Raw genomic sequence first — 21,695 nt, 5'->3', positions numbered from 1 at the left:
GTTCTCACAAGACATTGTGCAGTTTCACACACTACAGAGGGTAAAGATTGCAGGAAAAGCAGTAGTAGACAGGTTATTGGTGCTTGAAATGTAACAATGTTACAACCTTGTCTGTGTGTGTAGTTTCACACACTACAGAGGGTATAGTGTGCGGGAAAAGCGGGAGCAGACAGGTTCTTGGAGCTGTGTTGAAACCTTGTGTGTTTGTGTGTGTGTTGTCCACAGAGAAACTTGGAAGTGATTTCTGATTTTGAAAAAAAAAGAAATAAGAATCCTTATGGACTGTGAGTGTGTGTGTGGGGATGGGGGTGTATTGGTGGAGTTGGAGTGGGTGTGGGGGGTGGTGATGGGATTAGGCTTGGGACATTTGGTAATAAAATATAACATAAAATGGTGGAGAGGGTCGTGTTCAATCTATGAAATATGCTGCAAATCTGAAGGACAAACCACACACACACACACACACACACACACATGCAGCACACCCAGGTAGGAGGAAGACAGAGTGAAGGTACACAGGAAACCTTTTTGTTTCATTTTTACCATGCTGACTTGTTTTCACAAATAAGTTCCTCTTTTATTACCCTCAGGTCCAGTGGACCCGAACACCACATATGTAATATAAATGTGTGGGGGGGGGTGCAGTGTGCACTCAGTAAAAATGTGTTCTTTTACATGTTCTTCACAGAAAATGAGCCAAGGCCAACGAGTCTCAGGTTGAAAATATAATTAATTGTATCATTTTTCTTTTAGTAAACACTGAATAGCCTACGGGTCCCACAGACCAGAACACCACTCAAGGGTTAATACAGAGCCGGTTCAAGGCATATGTGGCAATGGGGAGGGGAAAAGAAAAAGAAAAAAAACTTGTACCAGAGACACGCCTGGATAAGTTGTTTACAAATTTGAATATTTCTATGAGAAATACGTTTTGGTTATCAGCAGGCTATTGGGTGAGATAGAAAATACAATGTAAGGATGGATTCAAAATCGTTATATTACTAATCTGAGTGTTCAGTATGTAGATTCATTGATGCCCCACACTTACATCCTTAATTGAAAATATAGAATCATCAAGACCGGATAAGATGTCCATAGCCGTCCTGTTTACAGTTTTGGCGATATTTCGAAGTCATAATGTGAGATGTTGTTGGTGCGGCGGTTCTTATCTGGCCTCTAGGGCAAATATTGATGTTGTGAAATTGCTCTCCTGTATTGATTCTGTTTCCCTAATTGGCTCTACCAACCACTCGACTTTGAGCAGAACAAAAATGACTCTACAGTTAACACATTAACAGGTAACCCATTAATGTCCATAGTGGAAGTTTCTCTGGGCCACTTGTCAAGCTAGTTCAGCTGATAAAATCAGGCTGCAGATTAATTTTTTTCTTTACATCCTTTTTTTTGGCATTAATCACAAAGTCTTACAGCTTTTTTGATTATCCATAAAATCATCTCCAGGAACATAGGGTAGGAATGTCAGATCTTCATCCTTTTTTGGGACACTGAGACTTGCGGTTAAGGTAAAAAAAATGTTTAAAAAAATGATGATATCATACTTTCGCATTGTATTGTAAGGAAAAGTGTCTTGGATGCCACAATTGTGTTACAGTGCAAATATATTCAAAAATATTATTTATTTAATTTTTTATTGAATGTCTTTTGTAAGTGCAAGCTTCAGCCTAGTGAAAAACATGGTTCTTCAGATTAAAACCAGGGAGAATCATGTCCCCTATAGGGGAAAAAAATGTAATGCTGGGTATTCAGAGGATATGATGGATAAATGCATATAGTTGTGACCTATACCTCATAAAAGCATTGGCTGCCATTGGTTAAAAGTCAGACGGCCCAAATCCAAAAGATCTACAGACAACCCATTAGACTTGTCCCACTTAATAAAAACCCCAACCAGAGCCAAACCCTTGTGTAGAAGAGGACAGAAGGAAAACACAAGACAGAACACTGCTGGAAAGAAAATGGCACATCAGGTAGGGAATTTCGTTGTTCTTCTTAGATTGTGGCTACTGTTTGGTTTCCTGTTCTTCTGTCTCTTAGCTATTTTCACAAATCATTTTGTTTTTGAATTTCCTTTATTTACCCTTTATTTAACCGGCTAAGGGCTCACTGAGATTAAAAAAGTGCTAGAATACAGTCAGAAACAGTGAATCAAGAATGAATCAGGTCCCCTTTAAAATCTGCACAGATGATCCGGAAGACTTTTCCATGTTTTATTAGTATGAACTAGTGTAATACTGAACTATTACTCCAAAGTGACAATTTAAGTGTTAGTTTTTTCTGGATTGGTTTATGACAAAGGAGAAAAATGCTTGTACTGAATTTTGTGATTAATAGAATAGAGAGAGTCTTCAGTGCATAAACTGTATATATACATGTATAGGGAAGGAATGAAAGAAGATTAATTATAGTATCATCAGCACAATGTGGGATTGGATTTGTAATTTCTTGATTCAAGTTACTTATATACATTGTGAATAAGGACTGGGCCTTTTGGTACACCATTATAATGGTTTGAAAATCAGACTTAAGACCATCATGCAATACATATTGATTCATATTGCAAAGAGTTTTGAACCAGTCAACAGATTTGTTTTGCATCAAGCATATCAATGGCCACATTTACATGCATATTAATGATGTGATTTTTAAGCAATTAAGACAATACTCCGAGTCATGTAAAAGTCATTTATACACGTTACTTCAATTATTTTATTGCGATTAAGCTCTTAGTCACACTAAGCATAACACTGTAAAATATCTGGTGTTGGAAAAATATCTTACTCACATTATTCGGTACATGTAAACACCATAATCGCATTTATCGGGTTGTGTTACAAGTTCCCATGCCTGAAGTGATGTCTAAGGTAACGCAAGTCATGTCACTGCTGGGTAGAAATACAGCTATCAATGTTAGCTATGCTCTTTGTGTAGTGGGTGTAACTCAGCTAGTTCGCTAGTGAAGCACAGTGAAGGCATGAAAACGGTTTATCATTTCAGTTTTACCATTTTCAGATCCTCAGTAATGAATTATAGTACTATGGGTTGCATATGATTTGTACAGATAAATTTGTACATTGTACATCTAAAGATGAGTAAAGCTACAATGAAATCCGTGCTACTGTAGCCTAGAGATTTTAAAAAAGGCTTTTAAGGGTCTGTTTAAATTTTCAATTTTAACTCACAGAAATCACAGATTCGGGCAGGTTTCATTCTACATGTCAGTTTTTTTCAGAAAACACTTTATCAGTATTACTTTCTGATATGTAAATATTGATGTTTATTATTATTATTTATTATGCACCTATGACTAACCCACCCACTTTAAAAACTCATTATTGTTTTGCACTGGTCTGAAATCAGGCCCTTTGATCCAATTTGGGGTTAGTTTAGTTTACTTATGATAAGGTGAAAATACAAGTTTTTGACTTCTCGGTCAATGCCTTCTGAAACAAAGTACAGTTTACAGTTCCCAGCTAATAATGCTCCAGGAAAGTTATGGCAAAACCTCTCAGCAAATACATTTGTCCAGTCCTCTGGAAGTCCCTTGAAAGTTATGTGCAAGTCACAAGGAACATTGCTGGCACAGCCTTAGGATGATATAATATACTAAGGACAGTAGCGAATTCAAAACTTAAAATAAGATACATTGTCGTGAAAATGCAATTGCCCCATACTTGGTTTCCTCTATTATTGCATGTTTGTCTCTCGGAATGGTTTCAGATCTTTAGACAAAATGTAACATTCGACAAAGGGAACCTGAGCAAACACAAAACACATTTTAAAAAATATTTATTTAATGAAAAAGTTATCTAACACTCATTTGAAAAAGTAATTGCCCCCTAGTTACTCAATCAAATAATAAGCCAATTTTAACTGGTAATTACATTCAGCTGATTGAACACATAGTGAATTAGAGTGAAATTGCGAATAAAATCAGGCTCAGATGGGGTTTCGGGGTGGCTTCCTGATAAGATAAGGAGCTCAGCTGTCAGGGAGGACCTCACAGTAGAGCCACTGCTCCTCTACATTGAGGAGAGTTAGTTGAGGTGGTTCGGATATCTGAAAAGGATGCCCTTTGGGTGCCTCCCTTTGGTGGTGTTCTGGGTACGCCCACCAGGGAGAAGACCCAGGGGCAGACCTAGGCTGTGCTGGAGCGATTATATCTACCTGCTGGCCTGGGATTGCCTTGGGATGAGTTGGAGGAAGTTGCTGGGGAGAGGGATGTCTGGGTTTCTCTGCCCTGTTGCTCCTGAGACCCTGACTTGAACTAAGTGGTTCGAAAATGGACGGATGGATGGATGAACACAGCCAGGCTTGATTGCAGCCAATCCTGTTGAATCTAAACCTCACTCGTATTGAATCTTACCATCAGAGTGAAGCACTCACCACAAAATTTTTACAAGGACACTATATCACAATCAAAGGACATTCCAGGAAGTATGAAAATTTTTTTCCCAGGAGTGGCAAGCCTGCCAAAATTTTTTCCATGGGTGCAACAACAGCTCATCCAGGAAGTCACAAATGATCCCAGAAGAACATCTAAAGACTTGCAAGTCTCCCTAGCCTCAGCTATGGTCAGTGATCATATGGTCAGTGATCATCTCCACAATAAGAAAGAGAGTGGGAAAAAATTGGATTCATGGAAGACTAGCAAGTTCGTGAGCTGACGCTGAAGAGTAATTGACTTATACAACAAGACAATGATCCAAAACACTAAAGCACATTTACGTCTTACTGGCTGAAAAGAAACAAAATTAAAGTTTTAGAGTGGCCTAGCCAATATCCTGACTTGAACCCAATAGAGATGCTGTGGCAGGACCTGAAACGAGCAGTTCATGCTCAAAAACCTACCAATTTGTCTGAATTAAAGTAGCTTTGCAAAGGAGAGTGGGCTAAAATTTCTCCACAGCGATGTGAAAGACTGATATCAAATTATTGGAAGTGTTTGGTAGCACTCACTACTGCTAAAGGTGATGCAACAAGTTAAGTTTAAGGAGGCAATTACTTTTTCCCATGGGTGATATGGGTGTTTGATAACTTTTTTCACCAAATAAATGAAATAATAATTAAAAAAAATGTCTTCTGTGTTTACTCAGGTTCCCATTGTCTAATATTACTTTTTGACTAAAGATCTGAAACCATTCAAATATGCAATAATAGAGTAAATCAGGAAAGGGGCAAACACTTTTTCTCTGCACTGTATATGTTCAAATAAAATTGACAAGAAAGTTTATTTTTGTGACATTATGTAACATTTTTCATGGTGTGTTTCGTCAGTTACATTTCTGTTTCAAAATTATGAAAATTTTGGCCCTGATCTAGCTCCATGCAACCTCTTCCAACAAGCCATGTAGTAACAAGCAACCTGAGGATTTCCCTCAATTAGCTTAATAACTTACCTATTTCCACTGCACCTACATGGGGACTGTTAATTATGACCACGTGCATTAATCAAGATATATCACTTGGTAGGTAAATTCCACTTATAACAAAAAAAATCAAAAGTTTTGATTTGTCTGCCCCTGACCAAGATTGGTTCACATCAGTTATTCCACATTTGGGGGGAAACGAAGCCCCGTTTTCTCATTGCAACATGCTTCTGGTTATGTTTTAGGAAGTGGAGTTCGTGCGGACAGCCTACGGAAAGAACGCAGTGAAAGTGCTGTACATCAGGAGAGAGGGGACACACCACAGCATCATAGAACTCAAGGCAGATGTGCAGCTTACACTGAAGACACGCAAAGACTACCTGCATGGCGACAACTCTGACATCATCCCCACTGACACCATCAAAAATACTGTGCATGCTCTGGCTAAGCTGAAAGGGGTAGGAACTCATCTCTTATTCTCTGTCCTGTGTACCTGCCTCGTTGCTGAGAGGCTGGTGATAATGGATAGTTTCATGTCTTTGCAGGTCAGGACTATCGAGCAGTTTGCTTTAGACATCTGTGAACACTTTTTGACAGCCTTCAACCATGTCACCAGAGCCAAGGTGAACATTGAAGAGGCACCATGGAAAAGACTAGAGAAGGTAACAATAGGCTCATATTCCCTAAGTGCTTCCTAATATCTAAAATGGTGTTCCTCATTCACTGTGTAAATGTAATCAGTCCACTGTCCGTTCCATAGAATGGTGTAGAGCACAGCCACGCATTCATCCTCACCCCAGAAGCTTGCCGCTTTTGTGATGTTGAGCAAAATCTAAATGGTAAGCGTTCCATTATAAGCAAATCTTCATCTGGTGGTCTGTTGCACTGTGCTCATAGTTGTGCTTCCCCATGGTTACTCATACTGGGATCTTTGAGTGTAAAGTAATTTTTTAAAAAAATATGGCAGGTACACTACATGGCCAAAAGTATGTGAGAAATTACATCCAATATCTCATCCAAAAAATGGCAATTCGTATGGAGTTGGTCCACCCTTTGCTGCTACAACAACCTCCAGTCTTCTGGCAAGGCCTTATACTAGATGTTGGAGCATTGCTGCAGGGATTTGCTTCCGTTCAGCCAGAAGGACATTAGTGGGGTCGGGAACTGATTTGGTGATTAGGCCTGGGTCGCAGTTGGCTTTCCACCTGATCCTAAAGGTGTTGGATTGGGTTGAGATCAGGGCTCTCTGCAGGACAGTCAAGTTCTTCCACAAAAAGCTTGACAAAACAATTTCTATATGGACCTTGCTGTATGCCTGGGGGCACTGTCATGCTAAAACAGGAAAAGGCCTTCCCCAAACTGTTGTCACAAATTTTGAAGCACAGAATCGTCTAGAATGTCGTTGCATTAAGATTTTCTTTACCTGGAACTAAGGAGACTAGCCCAAACTGTGAAAAACAGCCCCAGACCAAGGGGTGTCCAGATACCTTTGGTAATACAGTGCATCTTATTGTCCAGCCTGGCTGGTTGATGAGAGCCTCATTGCACAGCTGACTATGATATGCTTCACAGAGAACCCTGTGATCCACTCTGGTATGAAGAACATGACGGTTCTGAAGACCACACAATCTGGCTTTGAGAACTTCCTGAAAGACAGGTTCACCACACTTCAAGAAACTAAGGACAGGTGCTTCTGTACCTCTGTTTACTGCAGATGGCACTACAATACACACAAGGATATCCCCTTCAACTCAATATGGTAATTGCTGAAGTACTGCTCTTTGGTAGAAAAGACATGGACGATGAAATACCAGGTTCTAAAACAAAATGAAATTACGTCTATCTGCTTTTTTTTTTTTTTTTTTTTACATCTTTCTGCTTTTCTTGTTCTGCTGCTGCTGCTCTTACCTGATTGCTTGTGTCTAACATGCATTTCCTGTTTGTGGTGGACAGAGTGAGGGGAAGGAGCCTGGTGGTGTTTGGAAAAGTTCTCCAGTCAGTTGTATTTTGTATGTATTTTGTATGTATGCATGTATTTTGGCGAATTAACATGGCCGTCCTCTACGGCCAGAGTTTTAAATTTTAGACAAGCCCATTTTAGCAAGATGTGAGCAGATTTAAGTAATATTGACTGGGTGCAACTTCTTGACTGCAAGACTGTGAATGAAAAGTGGGACAGGTTCAAAAGGATTATTCGAGACACAATCTAAATGTATTCCAAAGGTAAGGAAAAGTTGAATAAGTAGTTGCCCCATCTGGATGAACAAAGCCATACATACAGGAGACCTACAGGAGACTTGAGAAAAATAAACTGTATAAGATATATAAAAATGATAGCACTGAGAGCAATGAGTCTGAATATTGTAATATGCGTGCTAAGATTAAAAAAGAACTATGGGAGGCTAAGAGCATTCAAAGAGCTTTGAAAGGCAAATTTCCCAAGATGCAAAAAGTAATCCTTAATGTTTTGTTCAATACTGTAGTAGGAAAATGAAAGTGAAGGAGGATGTCAGGTGCATCAGGATTGAAGAAGCATGGCTTCATAAGAACAAAGATTTGCTGATGCCTTAAATAAATATTTTCTTGAGAGTTTTCTGAAAGAAGAGGTTACAAGTAGACTGGAAGGTATATTCAGTACTCAGATATTGAGATAGAGGATGAAGAAGTACTGGATAAATGACAAACTGAAGACAAATAAGGAAGCAGGCTCTGATACCCAAGGGTACTCAAATAGTTAGGTGGGATCATCTAAAAACCACTGGCAGGTATTTTTAGACAGTCTTTAGAAACTGGAGAAATACCTGAGGACTGGAAGGTAGGTCATATAATACCAATATATAACAAAGGGGGCTGCACTGTTATGTAACTACAGGCCTGTCAGTTTAACTTGCTTCACATTTAAAATATTCCATTTAAAATGGAAATTAATCATTAGAGAAAAGTTAGGAGAGTTTCTTGAAAATAACAACATCCTAAGGGATAGCCAGCACGGTTTTCGCAAGTGAAAGTCATGTCCGACAAACCTTCTGGTAAAAGGTAAAATCTATACATACATTACGAAGAATCCTTATTTTTTTCACAGGAAGACTGTCAGAGACATTATCATTGAGAAGTTTGCAGGCCCCTATGACCGTGGGGAATATTCTCCTTCTGTCCAGAAGACCCTGTATGAGACACAGGTTATAGTGCTCAGCAGAGTGCCAGAGGTGGGTTCCCGTGCTGTGTGATATAACAGAAATTCAGCAGAGCTTCAGTCAAACTGCACTATTTGCAGGTATGATGCTTCTGAAATATCTCCAGATGTGGGCCATTCACGAGAAATAAACATGGACTTCCCTGATTAATACGTATACATTCACAGTCTGGTTGTAATACATGGGGTCAGGAGATGACTTTGGCTGGAGCCCCAAAGGATGGCACATAATTGGGTGCACCTCCCAGAGAAGGGCTCATTTTACAAGGCTACCATTGTATGTTCACTATTGGTCAATCTAACTCCTGAAGTCTGCCACCCAGGTTCATATGATGTGCAGCCCTACAACACAATGAAATGCACAGCAAAGCTATGCTATAGACAGGAAATAAGCATCATCTGGCAGATCATGCTATGGATAAGCTGTATACTAGTCTGCTCACTGGAAATAGTTGTTGTAATGGGTCTGGCTTACACATTTGAATGGGCATTTATACTTTAAGGAAAAGTATAAAAGATAAAATCCACACAAAATCACACCTGAGCGTATTAAAATCGGATACAGCTAATACAACTCCCTTTCCAGGTAGAAGAAATTGAGATAATAATGCCAAACCAGCATTATTTCACCATCGACATGACAAAAATGGGGCTTTCCAACAAGGATGAGGTGAGTCTTAGCTGCCGCTGTTATTAGGCTGTTTAAAACAGACACCATTACAGTAGGGATTTAATGGCCATTTTAAGTCACGACTTTATGTAAAAAAAATAAAAATAAAATAAAAAAAGCATACAGACTAAAAATATAAACAGCACATTCTGTGTGTTTAAGTATGTAGTGCAGTGATTCTGAAATATGCCATTGAATTCAATGGCCATAATTGTTTCAAAATTACAAATTGAATATATCCCTAGTTAACAGGAGGAATTGCATGAACAGGGAGAGTGGTTATTGTGCAATCATATCAGAGCAGATTTACTTATTTAAATGAATTTAAAAATAACACAGGCTTTCAAATTTCTGACTGATTTTGTATGTCACTCAAAGGGGTTTTCCCCCTATAAAAAGGGGTTTTCCCTCTATAAAACAATACAATGAAACAGAAATTAAACAATAATGGTTGCAAATCATTCAAAACTGATTGTTTGGTATCTTGCTATCATTTGCTTTAAGAAAACCGTTGAATGTAAATTCAGCAACTGCGTATTCCCATCACTGAAAACAGCCGAATTTAAGAAACAGGATCTCTTATCAAGCATGCTTGCTCAAACATATAGTAAGATATTGCATGGAAATTTTGAATTTCAAACCACAATTTTTGGCACAAAATGTTGTAACGATGTTGTCCTTTTACACACAAATTGTTCAAATCATGTTACATACATTCTCTTTGCCATAGAGCAGGGATCAGCAACTCACGGTCCTCAAGGGCCAAGAACTGCTGGTTTTCCACCCTCCCTTTGCCTGGGAGTCAGGTGTGAAGACAGTCTGGCCAATCAGTAGTACTAATTACCCGGGAGAAAAGAAAACCAGGGCTGGATTTGGATTCGAGGGCCAGAGTTGATGATCCCTGCCCTAGAGGTTCCAACAATAGGTAATCTAAGATATATGCTCTCTGTTAGGTCCTCTTGCCCCTGGATAATCCCTCTGGAGACATCAGAGGAACAGTGAAGAGGAAACGTGCAAAACTGTGAGAGGAAGAGTAGCAGAGCGTTAAAAGGCAAGAGACAACCACAGTACAAATTTGTCTCAAATAATTTAATCACCAGAAAATATATACATCTGGTCATGATGTTTCCTACATGAGTAAAAGAAGAATGGATTTTCACATTTGAAGCAAATTGTTCATCATGAGTGATTCAGTGTGTTCTCCCCAACTGCATCTTTTACTATATCGCAAATAAAGTCCAATAAATAAAGTCTTTGGAAATGGTCTTTTTACTTCACCAACCTGCTCAATTTTAAAATTTACATTATTCATATATTATCAGTCACAAGAAGCTGCACACAACCCCCTGGAGAATGAAAGGAGGCCAGGTGTGACAGGTTGCCGTTTCTTCCCTGGGCCATTACTGCTGATACATTCCTCCCGATTTAAATACAGGCTAGTTATTTGTTAAAATATGTGCAATAAAATATGTTATTCTTTGTGATTCAAATGACATTTTCCCCTGACAAATTAGAACATTGTGACAAAAGGCAATACAATAAACACAGGATGTCATGTTTTCATTGAAAAACAACCACATCTGGAGCATTTATTTACGTACAAACCCTGGAACAGATACAAATTAGCCCACGTCAAACTTGTTCATTAAATTCACCCCAGCCACCAGTCTCAGTCTAAAACGAGGAGTATAAAATGACACATATTGACACCTAATTTGGTTGGACATCAAAATACAAATAAGTTCAGCTGCAAAGGAGAAATCAAACAGCAAATAAACTTTGATATCAGTGAGCCATAACAGTGTCTAAAAATTAGTTTTTGGTTCCTCATGAAGGTCAAATAGAATTTTTCATTTGTATTGCAAGTAATGTGCAATTCAATCAGGGTTTAAATACGTCCAATTAAGATATTTAGAATTACACAATCTGTTGACTGAATACTGAATACTTGACTGCTATATATGTTTTTTTTAATGTAAATTTTTGTTGACAGAACAGCACTAATATGACAGTAAGACTAGATTTGGCAAATGACCAGATGAATGCCAACTGTCCATCATTGTTATTCAATATTTTACCATACCTTCCCGTTTCCCAAAAAGCTTTATGTACTATGGTTGCGGACATTTTCTCAGTAGTGTTTATTCCCCACAAGTCAAACAACAGCTAGGCCTATAGCCAGAGGAAAAAAGAACAACACTAGAAACAGGGAGAACTGTTGGCCGACATGCATTTCAATTCATACACACAGCTTATCAACTTATATTCAGTCCTGTGCTTGTGCTTCACTGTGCTTGGATTCAGCAGAGAAACCATATACTCATCACAAGAAAAAACTGCTTTGATGAAGCATGTCAAGCTCTCATTATTCTGTTTGCTAAGCTAGATACTTTCGTCTCCATAGTTTTTATTAGCACCAACATACTTACAAATATATACTGTATAAAAAAACGAGTTGGGGGAACTAGCAACAAGCCCTTGCACATGGAAAAAGACAAACTTTTTGCGAGTGCCATTAGGTCAGAAAGAATAACAAAGATGCCATCTTTAGTGTATAGTTTCCCAACCCCCTTCCGTTCCAACCGAAACAAATGAGCCTCAAAGACCACCGCTAAAAGCAGGTTCACTTCCAAGACGAGTCCAATCATTATCCATTAGAGTCGCTTTTCAACTCTTTCTGAGCTGCAAATATGATGCAATTATATCATGCAATACATCTCCTAGCACTTCATGCTACTGCCAGTGAACTCTACAGTACAGTAATTGTCTTTACAGTAACACGATGACACTCATATGTGGGGGGATTCGGAATGCTTTCAGTGGACTAATGGCAGAAGTGTGTCTTGACTTGAAGCTGTAGCTCACATATACTCTTCTGCTCACAGGTGAAAGAAAAAAAAAACAGAATAAAACCACAGGGATAGCTTGTCACAAAATGTTCTAGGCAAGCATAGCTGCTGGTCTTCGTTGTCACCATAGAATCAGCACCATTTCAGTGGTGAAAAAACAATGAATAGAATTTATGCATTTCACTGTGACACTATTAACAAGAATGAGTCAGTGATGAAACTTAACTGCATGGTAAAATAAAGAATTATTTGATTAGAATTCCAAGAATTTCTGACAAAGCTCAGATAGGCCTTCTGAAGATGAATTTACTTCTGACTAGTCGTTGAGAAACTCCTTTTTTAAAGAATAAAAAAAATACTCTTTCGAGCAATCAAAGCACCGCTTGTCAAAAAAACTGACACAGACATATTTTTTTGTTTTTAAACACAGACATTAAAGGTTAGGCATATAATTATATTAAATTCAGGAGTCCGACAACAGATTAATGGCTATATTCACATGCACCCAAAAATTCTGTCATTAATTGGACTATTCAAGATTTCCACAGGACCTGACCATGAAAAGAGTGTTCTTAAAGTAATGAATCTCTAAATGAGGGGAAGGGCACCGTTAATGGTCCTACTAGTCACAATTATAGCCATGTACATCACTTGTTATTAATTTGTATTAACATAATGTGTGAAAGCCCATCTGGGTACATCACTACACAGTCACTTACTGTGCAACTAACGAGCAGGAAAATATGCATTATCAGTACGGTAAGAAATTTGAAAGCATGGCAAATAATTGTCAATGCATCTGAGAAAGCAGCACGTAATAATGAAAGCATCCATCTGAAGTGCCGGTTCCAAAACGGTTTAATTGATATTCAAAAAAGATTAATGCACCCCGATTGTTTTGTTCATTATGATCCACCTGTACCTCTCAGTGCGTCACACATGTTCACACTTCAGCAATTCCAAATTTGTGAACTGCGATATTTGTGGAACATTACACTTTGCATACATGTAAACAGCTTGTTGAGAATGTTCATTTGGATTTCACTTATTCAGTATCGTCAAGTATTTACAATATTGCCTGCACGTAAATGTGGCGACTGGTACTCTTCAGCCATTGTACCGGCTTTAAGGACAATCGTCAGTAGTTCCTTGTCTCGATAGATACGGTTTCTCATTTGTCCTATGGTTTTGACTGTTGCATTTCCCTTTTTAGAACAAAAAGGATGTACTTATATCTGGGTGAAAGGAAACTGAAATTTGCTCCTACCCCTTCTTCACCTGCTATTTATGTACAAAGTCCTGATGGCAAAATGAGATTCCAAATGTTACAGCACCCTGCAGTTTATAATCAGTTGTCTCGGGACTTTCACAAATGATCACTACTTGGCCCGATCATTGCACGCACACACTATTCAGTTTTCCGTGACAGCAGTGGAGGAGTTGCAATCCTAATTTACTAGGATTTATAAAATGATGAGAAATTTTTAAAAAAGAAAGAAAAAATAGATGAAACAATTTCCTGAAATATGAAGAAATCAAATGGCATTTTTCCCTTCTGTCGGGTTTTCATATATGATACAATATTTAGTGGTCGTACTTAAATACTTACACAAGATTCTGGCCTACAATGGTCAAAAAGCAACTGAAAAAAATCCTGGAGATTCCCAGAGTTCCCTTTACAAATGTACAGCACTGAGGGTCACAAAATTATATCACTACAGAGTGAGGTTATGTGATCCATCTCGCTCCTGTAAATGGACAGAAAACAGTTTTAATTGCATAAGACGCAGATTGGAACAAGTCTGGCATTTTTCAGTCTCCTCAGACAGAGCTTCCTCGCTGCGTCCTCCAGTGATTGTCGTCCTCTGTGCGCGTCTGCGCGCGGCGCTACGACGTGTTGTTCTTCAGGTGCTGGGTCTGAAGCGCTTTCACGTGGTACTCGTAGATCTTCAAAGCCGGGCCCAGCTTTATCGACAACCCAGTCAAGACATCATTCCGAGTCATCAACAGCAGGGATTTCCCATCGATTTCCTGAAAGGTATAAAATATTAACGTGTGTTGGTGTGCTTAACATGCCCCATTAACACCGTAAATGTGCTGCAGGGAATTCCTACCATTAAATTGTACTTGTGAAAACACACAAGCAATGGATGGCATGCATGCTCATATTTTATAAATAGAATATTTTTTGCCCAATAACAAACATGCACACAAAATTGCTCGGTGGTGTCAATTTGAGTAGATAAAAATGTCTTCACTCTTTATCTCTAGCAGATTATTTGAGGGTTTACCCTGTTATGCAGCTGTAAGGTGAAATTTATAACACTGGTGGAGCTGCAAACATCAGAGACCATAAAGCACACTTAGGTAAACTATCAAAGCAACCACCAAGAAATAAGGCAGTCTCTAAAATACCAAAACACAAAGACAGTGAAAGGAGGTGATTTCAGTACGTTTTAAACTCAAACACTTCAGTTGTGACTGAGCAGGAATATAGGGGGAATTTCCCTATAGTTATAGGCCAAACACTGAATATGGATAACAAAGTGATAGTCCATTGCAGTATTTTCGACTGTATCTTTGGCCGATAAATCGATGCATTCCTAATTCACACATAAACAACCAGGTTGCAGGTTTTGAAATGAATAGAGTTCTCCTCCTGCCAGCAACAAAAATCCAAATCCTTACACAACCCATTGCCACAGCCAAGAAAGTAAGCCGAAATTCCACAAAACACTGAGAGGGGGAAAAAAAGGAAGCAACGGCCCATACCTGATCCTGGAAAGCATTGGCCTGTTCCTCGAATCCGGCAGCTTTAAAATAATTAACGACGTCAGTGACGGCCCAGTCTGCAGGGTCAGGGAGCTGCCCGTTCTCCATGGGGCTGCCGGGCGAAACAAACAGGTCTGATAGGTCACACACCAGTATTAAGCAGATGTTAATTAAAATGACATTGCCTGTGATCTGGCCAATTTCAAGTCACAAAAATATGTCTTTATGAGCTTAGAAGGGAGTAATGGCCTGTTTTTATGACAAATTTTCTATATTCTTTTGCAAGTGTGTTTCCTTGCCCTTTTAAAGCAAATTTTAAGATGTCCCAATTTCAAAATGACATCTAGCAAGATGTCAGTGGCGCAGTGGTGGCATGTAAATTGAAGGAGAGTGGACCGTGTAGGTATATCATTGGGTTACAAACTGAAAATTAAAGGGAAGGACAGCCTGTAAAATCAGATAAAATCTGACTAAAGCAAAAACATCAACTGGGCAGCAGTAAAAAAAATATTTTGTGTACTATAAAAATCTGATAAACCAAAATAATTTTGCAGCTGAATGGTCATGTTGATAGGGCTACTGGCAGCTCCTATCAGAGTCAGCCAGAGGATAAAGTCATGTGGTGTTTGTCTGGATTTACAGACATATAAGGTGTCCCACCCTAATGATATAAGAGAGAGAGGTACCAGAAGAGTTCAGGTTCAAGAAAGCATCCTTCTGTGAGTCATATTTGAAATATACTCATATTATGCCCATATTAAGTGTAGGCAGGCTTAATATGCCCATATTAAAACTCCACACCGCTATGGTGGAAAGGCATTGGTGTAATTTATGCAACAATTGCACTGGGTGTGTTTGCTGATGTATAGGTATTTAAAAAGAGGCAGATCCGGCTAGTCTGGTCAAGTTTGTTCTTCCTGTTTTAAAGTTTTAAAATTCCCTCCTGTGGAGGACTGGGTGGATTGCTCTAAATTTCTGGGAATGCTACCTTCCCTTACTTTGACCCAATCAATTCAAAATTCATTCCACGAATACATGAATCATGTAGCCTATGTTTTATCACTGACCTTTTTGTGTCCATTGAGCCATTTGCCTTATTTTCCATGCCAGCTAGGAAGAAAAAAATTGACAATGTTATTTTGGCATTTTTAGGAATTAGATTACGATCTCAAGTAGGCCTATAATACTGGATTGATAATAACCAAACAAATTTCCTCAAAGAAAAGACAACAGCATTTTTCTTCACCTCACTACTAATAGCAGTATTAAGGCATATTCTGAGCCTTCCACAAACCAAATATTACATAAAGCCAATGCAGTTACTGAAATACTTGATTTGTGTAACTTTACATGATGAGCAAAAATAGAAAACATACAGACATTAAATTTTTTTATACACATCTCTACACTGACAGAACAAAAGCCAGTCGCTTAGCAACATGACTGAGGAGCATTTATAAAAAGAGCAGCTATTATCACAGAATATGCGATTGATTATCATAAGCAATCTCCCAAAGCAAGTCATTATCAACTGTTATTGAGGTCAACTCTCTGCTGAATTTACCCAGGTTACCATCTGGACCCATGTTTTGGGGCTAGAATGGCTACAATTAAAAATGACTGAAAGCGTCCTTGAAAATTAAGAATTAGGGGCCTATTTTAACACAATATTGAGCCAGCCCACACAGCTCCAACAATGCTCAGCCCTGCATTGCACTTGGCCCTCAGAAACAGTCCTTCTCCCCTCCAATTTAAGCAAACATAATACAAATCACTCAGAAACTGAATAATAACTGAATGATATAATTAAAAATGTCATGATTTTCATAATAATAAAAAAAAGTAGACAGCCTCTGCTACCTTCTAGTCATTTATGCCAAATTCAGTAACCCTGTAAGCTAAAGCTTGTAGCATTTTAAGAGGAGCTCACAAATAATGTACACCCTGATCTTCTGTACATAAAATACAGTTTAAAAGACTGGACCTTTGCTTTCTTCCTCTGGTTCAGTCACCAGCCTGGGCTGCAGGGAAAGGATATCTCCCTGCACTCCCCAGTGCCCTAGAGAGCTGCTATATTTACAAACATGCCCAGAAGACATGGAAGCAAGACCAGGACCCAGTGAATTCCAGCAGTGTCCTTTCACACGCATTCTTCTGCACACAGCAATTTTGACTAAATATTGCAAGATATTGCAGTGGTTGTAGTGTTGCAATATACCGTATCGTATCACCAAATTCTTGCCAAAGACCTTGTGGACTGTGCAGATGAAGCAGGCTGCAAACCTTGCATACTGTGGTGAAGCAATGGGCAATTATGCATCACCCCACAGGATGCACAATTAGCAGTGGCAGCCTAGAAAAGGCCTGGTGTCATGCTACACACATATTTTAAGAAATGAAACATTTAACAGTCCAGTTTAACCCAAAGTCCTATTCCAGTCCATTTTCTTTGGCCCTAGTCCTCAATCAACATCCCTTCAATTCCTAACAATAACCAAACAATAACTTGGTATTAAACAACTATGGTATTAAACATTGATCAGTCCATATCAATGTGCTGGAAGTTATGGTTTACAAAATGCTTCAGAACAACTTTTGGCCCTATGATCTCTTTAAAAGAGACTGTTTAGATAGAACACAAAAGTACAATGCAGCATAGAATTATCCTATATAGGCATAATAGCCTGTCAGTTCATCCCCTTGTAAATTTTCAAGAATTATAATGTTCCAATCTAGCAACCTGCAAGTCTTCAAACAGCTCTTGCAAATCACCTAGTACTGTTCTCTTCGGCCATTAAAATTGTCCCCACTGATTTCCTTACCGTCTGTAGTGGTCCTTTCATTGGGTGTCTTCAGTCGCAACACTTCATCGCAGGACGATCTTTCCACCAGAAGCATTGTTCCTTTAATGTCTCTACTTTAGGCACTGCATTTCCTCCAGGTCCTGGAGCCATCGATATATTTTAAACAGTTTCAGTGATGCTTCAGCCAACGATGCAAAGCCTAATCAAACTGCATTCACCACACTGATAAAAGCACAATGACTGAAAACAATATGCAAATCCTAGGAGTGATATTTCAATAATCATAATATAAAAATAAAAAATGTAACACCTGCATGTAGGCCTACTATTTGAAAACACAAAAGGAATCTTTAATTTAAGATTTCTTAAAAGATTTTCTTAAAAATTAAGAAAGGCAGACAAACTGGGTAGAAACTGATGTAGTGTATGTAGTGTTTTGTTACCAATTACCCTGGCTAAATGAGCTAAATGGCTGTATACTATACACCAACACTGGTTCACTCATAGATTAAATCATAGCAAAAAGTTTCACATAGGGACCAGATAGGGACACAAGAACAGTCTTCGGCTGTTATTCATGCGCTTATCAAGAACTATAACTAAAATGTCAGACGGCATAAATGGTGGGGCTAATTCAGTAATTAAGGCCAGAAGTTGAAACGAAAACCAGAAACAGATATGGCCCTCATTGCCTACCTTTGACTTATTTCTTAATATGCATAAATTAAACAAGTATCATACAAACATAGATTCTGCAAAATATTATTATAATCTAATTATTATTCATTTTATCAATGTATGTTATTAACGAGAAATGAATTGCATTAGCGTCGGCCTAACCCTCATCTTAAAAAAAAAAAATCTTATTTATCAGGAATCAATCACAAAAATCGCAGAACCAGAAATGCAAATTAGCAAAGCTACCAAATTTCGGCCATACACAGACGGTTTAACGAAAGTATCCAAAGTTCTCAGATAGTAGCCAAGCAATTATTTCAAGAAACCACGTAGTCTACGATTGAATCTATTTAATCAAAATGTCTGACAACTGACACCGCAGCCTTACGGATGATAACGTGTTGTATGTTTAAAACACAAGGTGAATAACGCATTTCAGTGGAATACAACTTAGGCCTACTAATAAAAACTAAAAATATTCGCGGAATACATTTTTTATAATTCGATTTTTTTTAAAACCTGACAACTTATAATACGAGACATCTCCACAATGTCTCCATAAAGCAAACAACGATTCCCTCTGTAGAAATCCAGACTACGAGAAATGATAAATAACAAGAGGTGGCTACCATCGCCGCTACTGCCCAAGGTATCCAGCAAGGTAACGAACTTAAAGAATGTAATGTATAGCATACACCTGTTAGAACTATTCAGATGTTTCATGAGCATTCAAACTAAATGATTTTTTTGTTTGTTGTTGTTGAATGTCTGCACTAGCTAGCGACGTGGAACTTAGCTAGTCTACCTCTTTGCAAGGATAACGTTAACTAGACATTGACCGAAATAACGTTAATTACCGACATTGCCGCACAGAAAGCCTGTTTGTTCAAATTCATGCTTACTGAAGACACAGTAATAATGCTGTTGATCACCAGCTATTGACCATTAGTTGCACAATAACAATCAAAACAAATACAAACCAATTATGCAACAATTAAATAAAACGCAGCATTGGCTACTAAGTTTTACCTACTTGCAACGTGAGCGATGATCTTCTTGTTTTTCTTAGCATTAGCTGATTTTAAGTTAACTTCCCAAGCTCAGAAGAATCCAGACCTAGAACCTCAGACGCTCACCTCACCAGCTAACATCTTAAATGGATAGCAAACACTACATTTGGTACAGTACCACCGAATGGCGCGATAAAATAAATTATGTAGCTAAAAACAGATTTTAAAACGATAACATCAGCTAATTAAAATACATTGTTCACACCGCTAATATAATCTCCAGTAGTTTGCTGACCTACTCTGTGTGTAACGTAGCTAGCTAAGTAGACAATTATAGCTCGCTACCTAACGTTATCTACATTGAGTTTAGCTAATCCAGTGTTCAAGTTCAACCCATCTCGTCCTGTCTCCAATGCAACTTACGTTAGATAACGTTAGCAAGCTAGTTTAGTTATCTAGCTAGCGAAGAAGACACATAGGCTAAACCGCTAAGCTAGCTAAAATGTGGAAGTCGGTTTATGTACGGACATTCGTGAACACTTTTAATAGCTAGGTAGCTAGTTAGCTAGTGTCATCTGCCTAGCTACAAACAGCAGTAAAACAGCATAAGTAGCTGGCGTGTGACATTTAGCTGACTGGTTTGCTAGCAACAGCAGCAACCAAGCTGCAAAATAAAATGTAAAAAAATTCGCAACCGGACATCATGGAAAAACAAATATGTCTCTGAGATCAACTGTACATTTTCATCAGTACATGAAAATTAACAAAAAGACGCACTTACCTTCTCTCTCTAAATATTCGATTCTGAAAATAGGTTGATAGCTTCCTCCCAGCGCTAAATTCACATCATAGAGCTCCCGACAAAAATCACGAAGTATCCAATCACAAAAGCCAGTAGTCTACAAAGGATTGTGGATACAGTAGTTCTATATAATCACTTCATTGCTAATGAACATTTCTTGTGTTAATTGCTAGCATAGTTAGCTATGGAAATACGTTTTTCTGATATAGAAAATATAATTCTGACTATAATTCATTTCAATTACATAAAAAAACTGAACTAGCTCAATTACAATACAGATTTTTTATATGAATCATTGAAAAGTGAAGTTTTGATATCAAAATAATGACAAGTTCTAATTCAAATTGCTCACATCAAAACATTTATTAGAGGTCCTGTAGTTATGTTTTTAAAAAAGTACAGTTTAACAGTAGCAGTAATTTAAATTTCAGGTTAAAAAATGCACACATAGTACTAACACTTTCATGGAATATAAAGTAGTTGGGGGGGGGGGGGGGGGGGGGGGGGATCGGCAGTCTTCAGATATGTCTTACCTGTGGTTTGGTGCAGTGCTGCTGCTTCTCTCAGCAACGCCTGTGTTAAGGTAACAACACCCACACATTTACTGCTTGAAGCAATAGTAGAATGACGGTGATATGTTCCAAATGGTTTCATAAAAGAGAGAGTGCAGTTCTGCATTGTGCAGAACTCTCAAAGATGATGCATGAGGTGAAGGACTTGCATACACCTCCAGGCGTTGCACATACAAAATACATATCTAATATAGCACACCATATGACTGAAATGCATGTGCCTTCCAATGTCACATTTTCAGGGGGAAAGGAAGCAATGGGTTTCAGACTACTTTCTCAGTTCAACTACCCTCTCTTAAAGACAATATCCAACAGGTCCTTATGACAGACATGTTAGACTAACCCACCAGTAACCAGGAAGTTGTTATAGAGTTGAAGAAAAGGAAGCCATGCATAACCCTAATATTCCTACCTAGCAATGTGTTGTGAATATGACGGGAGTCATTCACGAAAACAAGTACCTCAAAAAAAACAAAAAAACAAAAAAAAAAAACAATATGCTTGAAACAATATGCTGCCTTTGGAATTATCAGAACTACTGTGAAAGCTTAAGCTGTACCAGACATTTCTACAGTATTCACTGAAAAACCCCTTTGGACTTGAATGTGAGTGGGACTGTTTATAGAATGTTTTTGCTTTGAAAATTTTCACCTTTATTTCAGTGTATAATTACACATTGGAAGTGTGGTTTGATTCATTTGTACACTATAAGTAATAATAGTTACCCAACACAATCATGTTTCCAACATCACTGGTGATTTAATTTGGGACAACTTCAAAATTTCAAGACTTAATCATAATGACCAAACTCTGTTAGTTGAATCCACTAATAAAAAACAAAAAAGTAAAATTAAGTTAAACTACAGGAGTGGTTTTGATGGAACCATGAAACAGCAATTCTGAAAAGAAAGGGAAATGCAATTACTAGGATTTATTAAAGGTGTTATGTCCATGAATG

The 21,695-nt window shown here is 38.2% G+C and overlaps 2 protein-coding genes across 4 annotated transcripts; one reads left to right on the top strand and one right to left on the bottom strand.

The window, feature by feature from the left end:
* Window positions 1-1,342: 1,342 nt before the first annotated feature.
* Window positions 1,343-10,500, top strand: uox (urate oxidase). Of its 2 annotated transcripts, XM_035414823.1 has the most exons (9): window positions 1,343-1,523; window positions 1,913-1,988; window positions 5,633-5,845; window positions 5,933-6,049; window positions 6,148-6,226; window positions 6,960-7,146; window positions 8,470-8,593; window positions 9,167-9,250; window positions 10,204-10,500. In XM_035414823.1, exons 2-9 carry the CDS (start codon window positions 1,977-1,979, stop codon window positions 10,273-10,275), a joined length of 888 nt encoding a protein of 295 aa, XP_035270714.1. In that variant the 5' UTR covers window positions 1,343-1,523; window positions 1,913-1,976; the 3' UTR covers window positions 10,276-10,500. The 2 variants fall into 2 exon arrangements, with proteins under 2 accessions (XP_035270714.1, XP_035270713.1); XM_035414822.1 differs by lacking the exon at window positions 1,343-1,523 and having other exon boundaries at window positions 1,561-1,988.
* A 307-nt stretch (window positions 10,501-10,807) lies between these two features.
* On the bottom strand, window positions 10,808-20,269 carry samd13 (sterile alpha motif domain containing 13). Of its 2 annotated transcripts, XM_035414825.1 has the most exons (6): window positions 20,145-20,242; window positions 19,387-19,504; window positions 17,694-17,815; window positions 15,939-15,981; window positions 14,872-14,983; window positions 10,808-14,130 (listed from the first exon to the last, which is right to left on the bottom strand). In XM_035414825.1, the coding sequence occupies exons 3-6, from the start codon at window positions 17,767-17,769 to the stop codon at window positions 13,987-13,989; spliced, it is 375 nt and encodes a 124-aa protein (XP_035270716.1). In that variant the 5' UTR covers window positions 17,770-17,815; window positions 19,387-19,504; window positions 20,145-20,242; the 3' UTR covers window positions 10,808-13,986. The 2 variants fall into 2 exon arrangements, with proteins under 2 accessions (XP_035270716.1, XP_035270715.1); XM_035414824.1 differs by lacking the exon at window positions 19,387-19,504 and having other exon boundaries at window positions 20,145-20,269.
* Between the last annotated feature and the right edge of the window lie 1,426 nt (window positions 20,270-21,695).

This window comes from Anguilla anguilla, chromosome 4 (genome assembly GCF_013347855.1).
Source record: "Anguilla anguilla isolate fAngAng1 chromosome 4, fAngAng1.pri, whole genome shotgun sequence".
In the NCBI taxonomy this organism is placed as follows: Eukaryota; Metazoa; Chordata; class Actinopteri; order Anguilliformes; family Anguillidae; genus Anguilla; species Anguilla anguilla.
This window is presented reverse-complemented; position numbering and strand designations above follow the sequence as displayed.

Bases quoted from the DNA above. Each gene is read 5' to 3' on its own strand.
- samd13 (XM_035414824.1), bottom strand. From the start codon at position 17,769: ATGCTTCTGGTGGAAAGATCGTCCTGCGATGAAGTGTTGCGACTGAAG. The intron at 15,982-17,693 runs GTAAGGAAATCA...TTTTCTTCCTAG, and splicing joins TGAAAGGACCACTACAGACG to CTGGCATGGAAAATAAGGCA. The intron at 14,984-15,938 runs GTCAGTGATAAA...TTCGCCCGGCAG, and splicing joins GGCTCAATGGACACAAAAAG to CCCCATGGAGAACGGGCAGC.
- uox (XM_035414823.1), top strand. The intron at 6,050-6,147 runs GTAACAATAGGC...TCCGTTCCATAG, and splicing joins CATGGAAAAGACTAGAGAAG to AATGGTGTAGAGCACAGCCA. The intron at 8,594-9,166 runs GTGGGTTCCCGT...CTCCCTTTCCAG, and splicing joins TGCTCAGCAGAGTGCCAGAG to GTAGAAGAAATTGAGATAAT.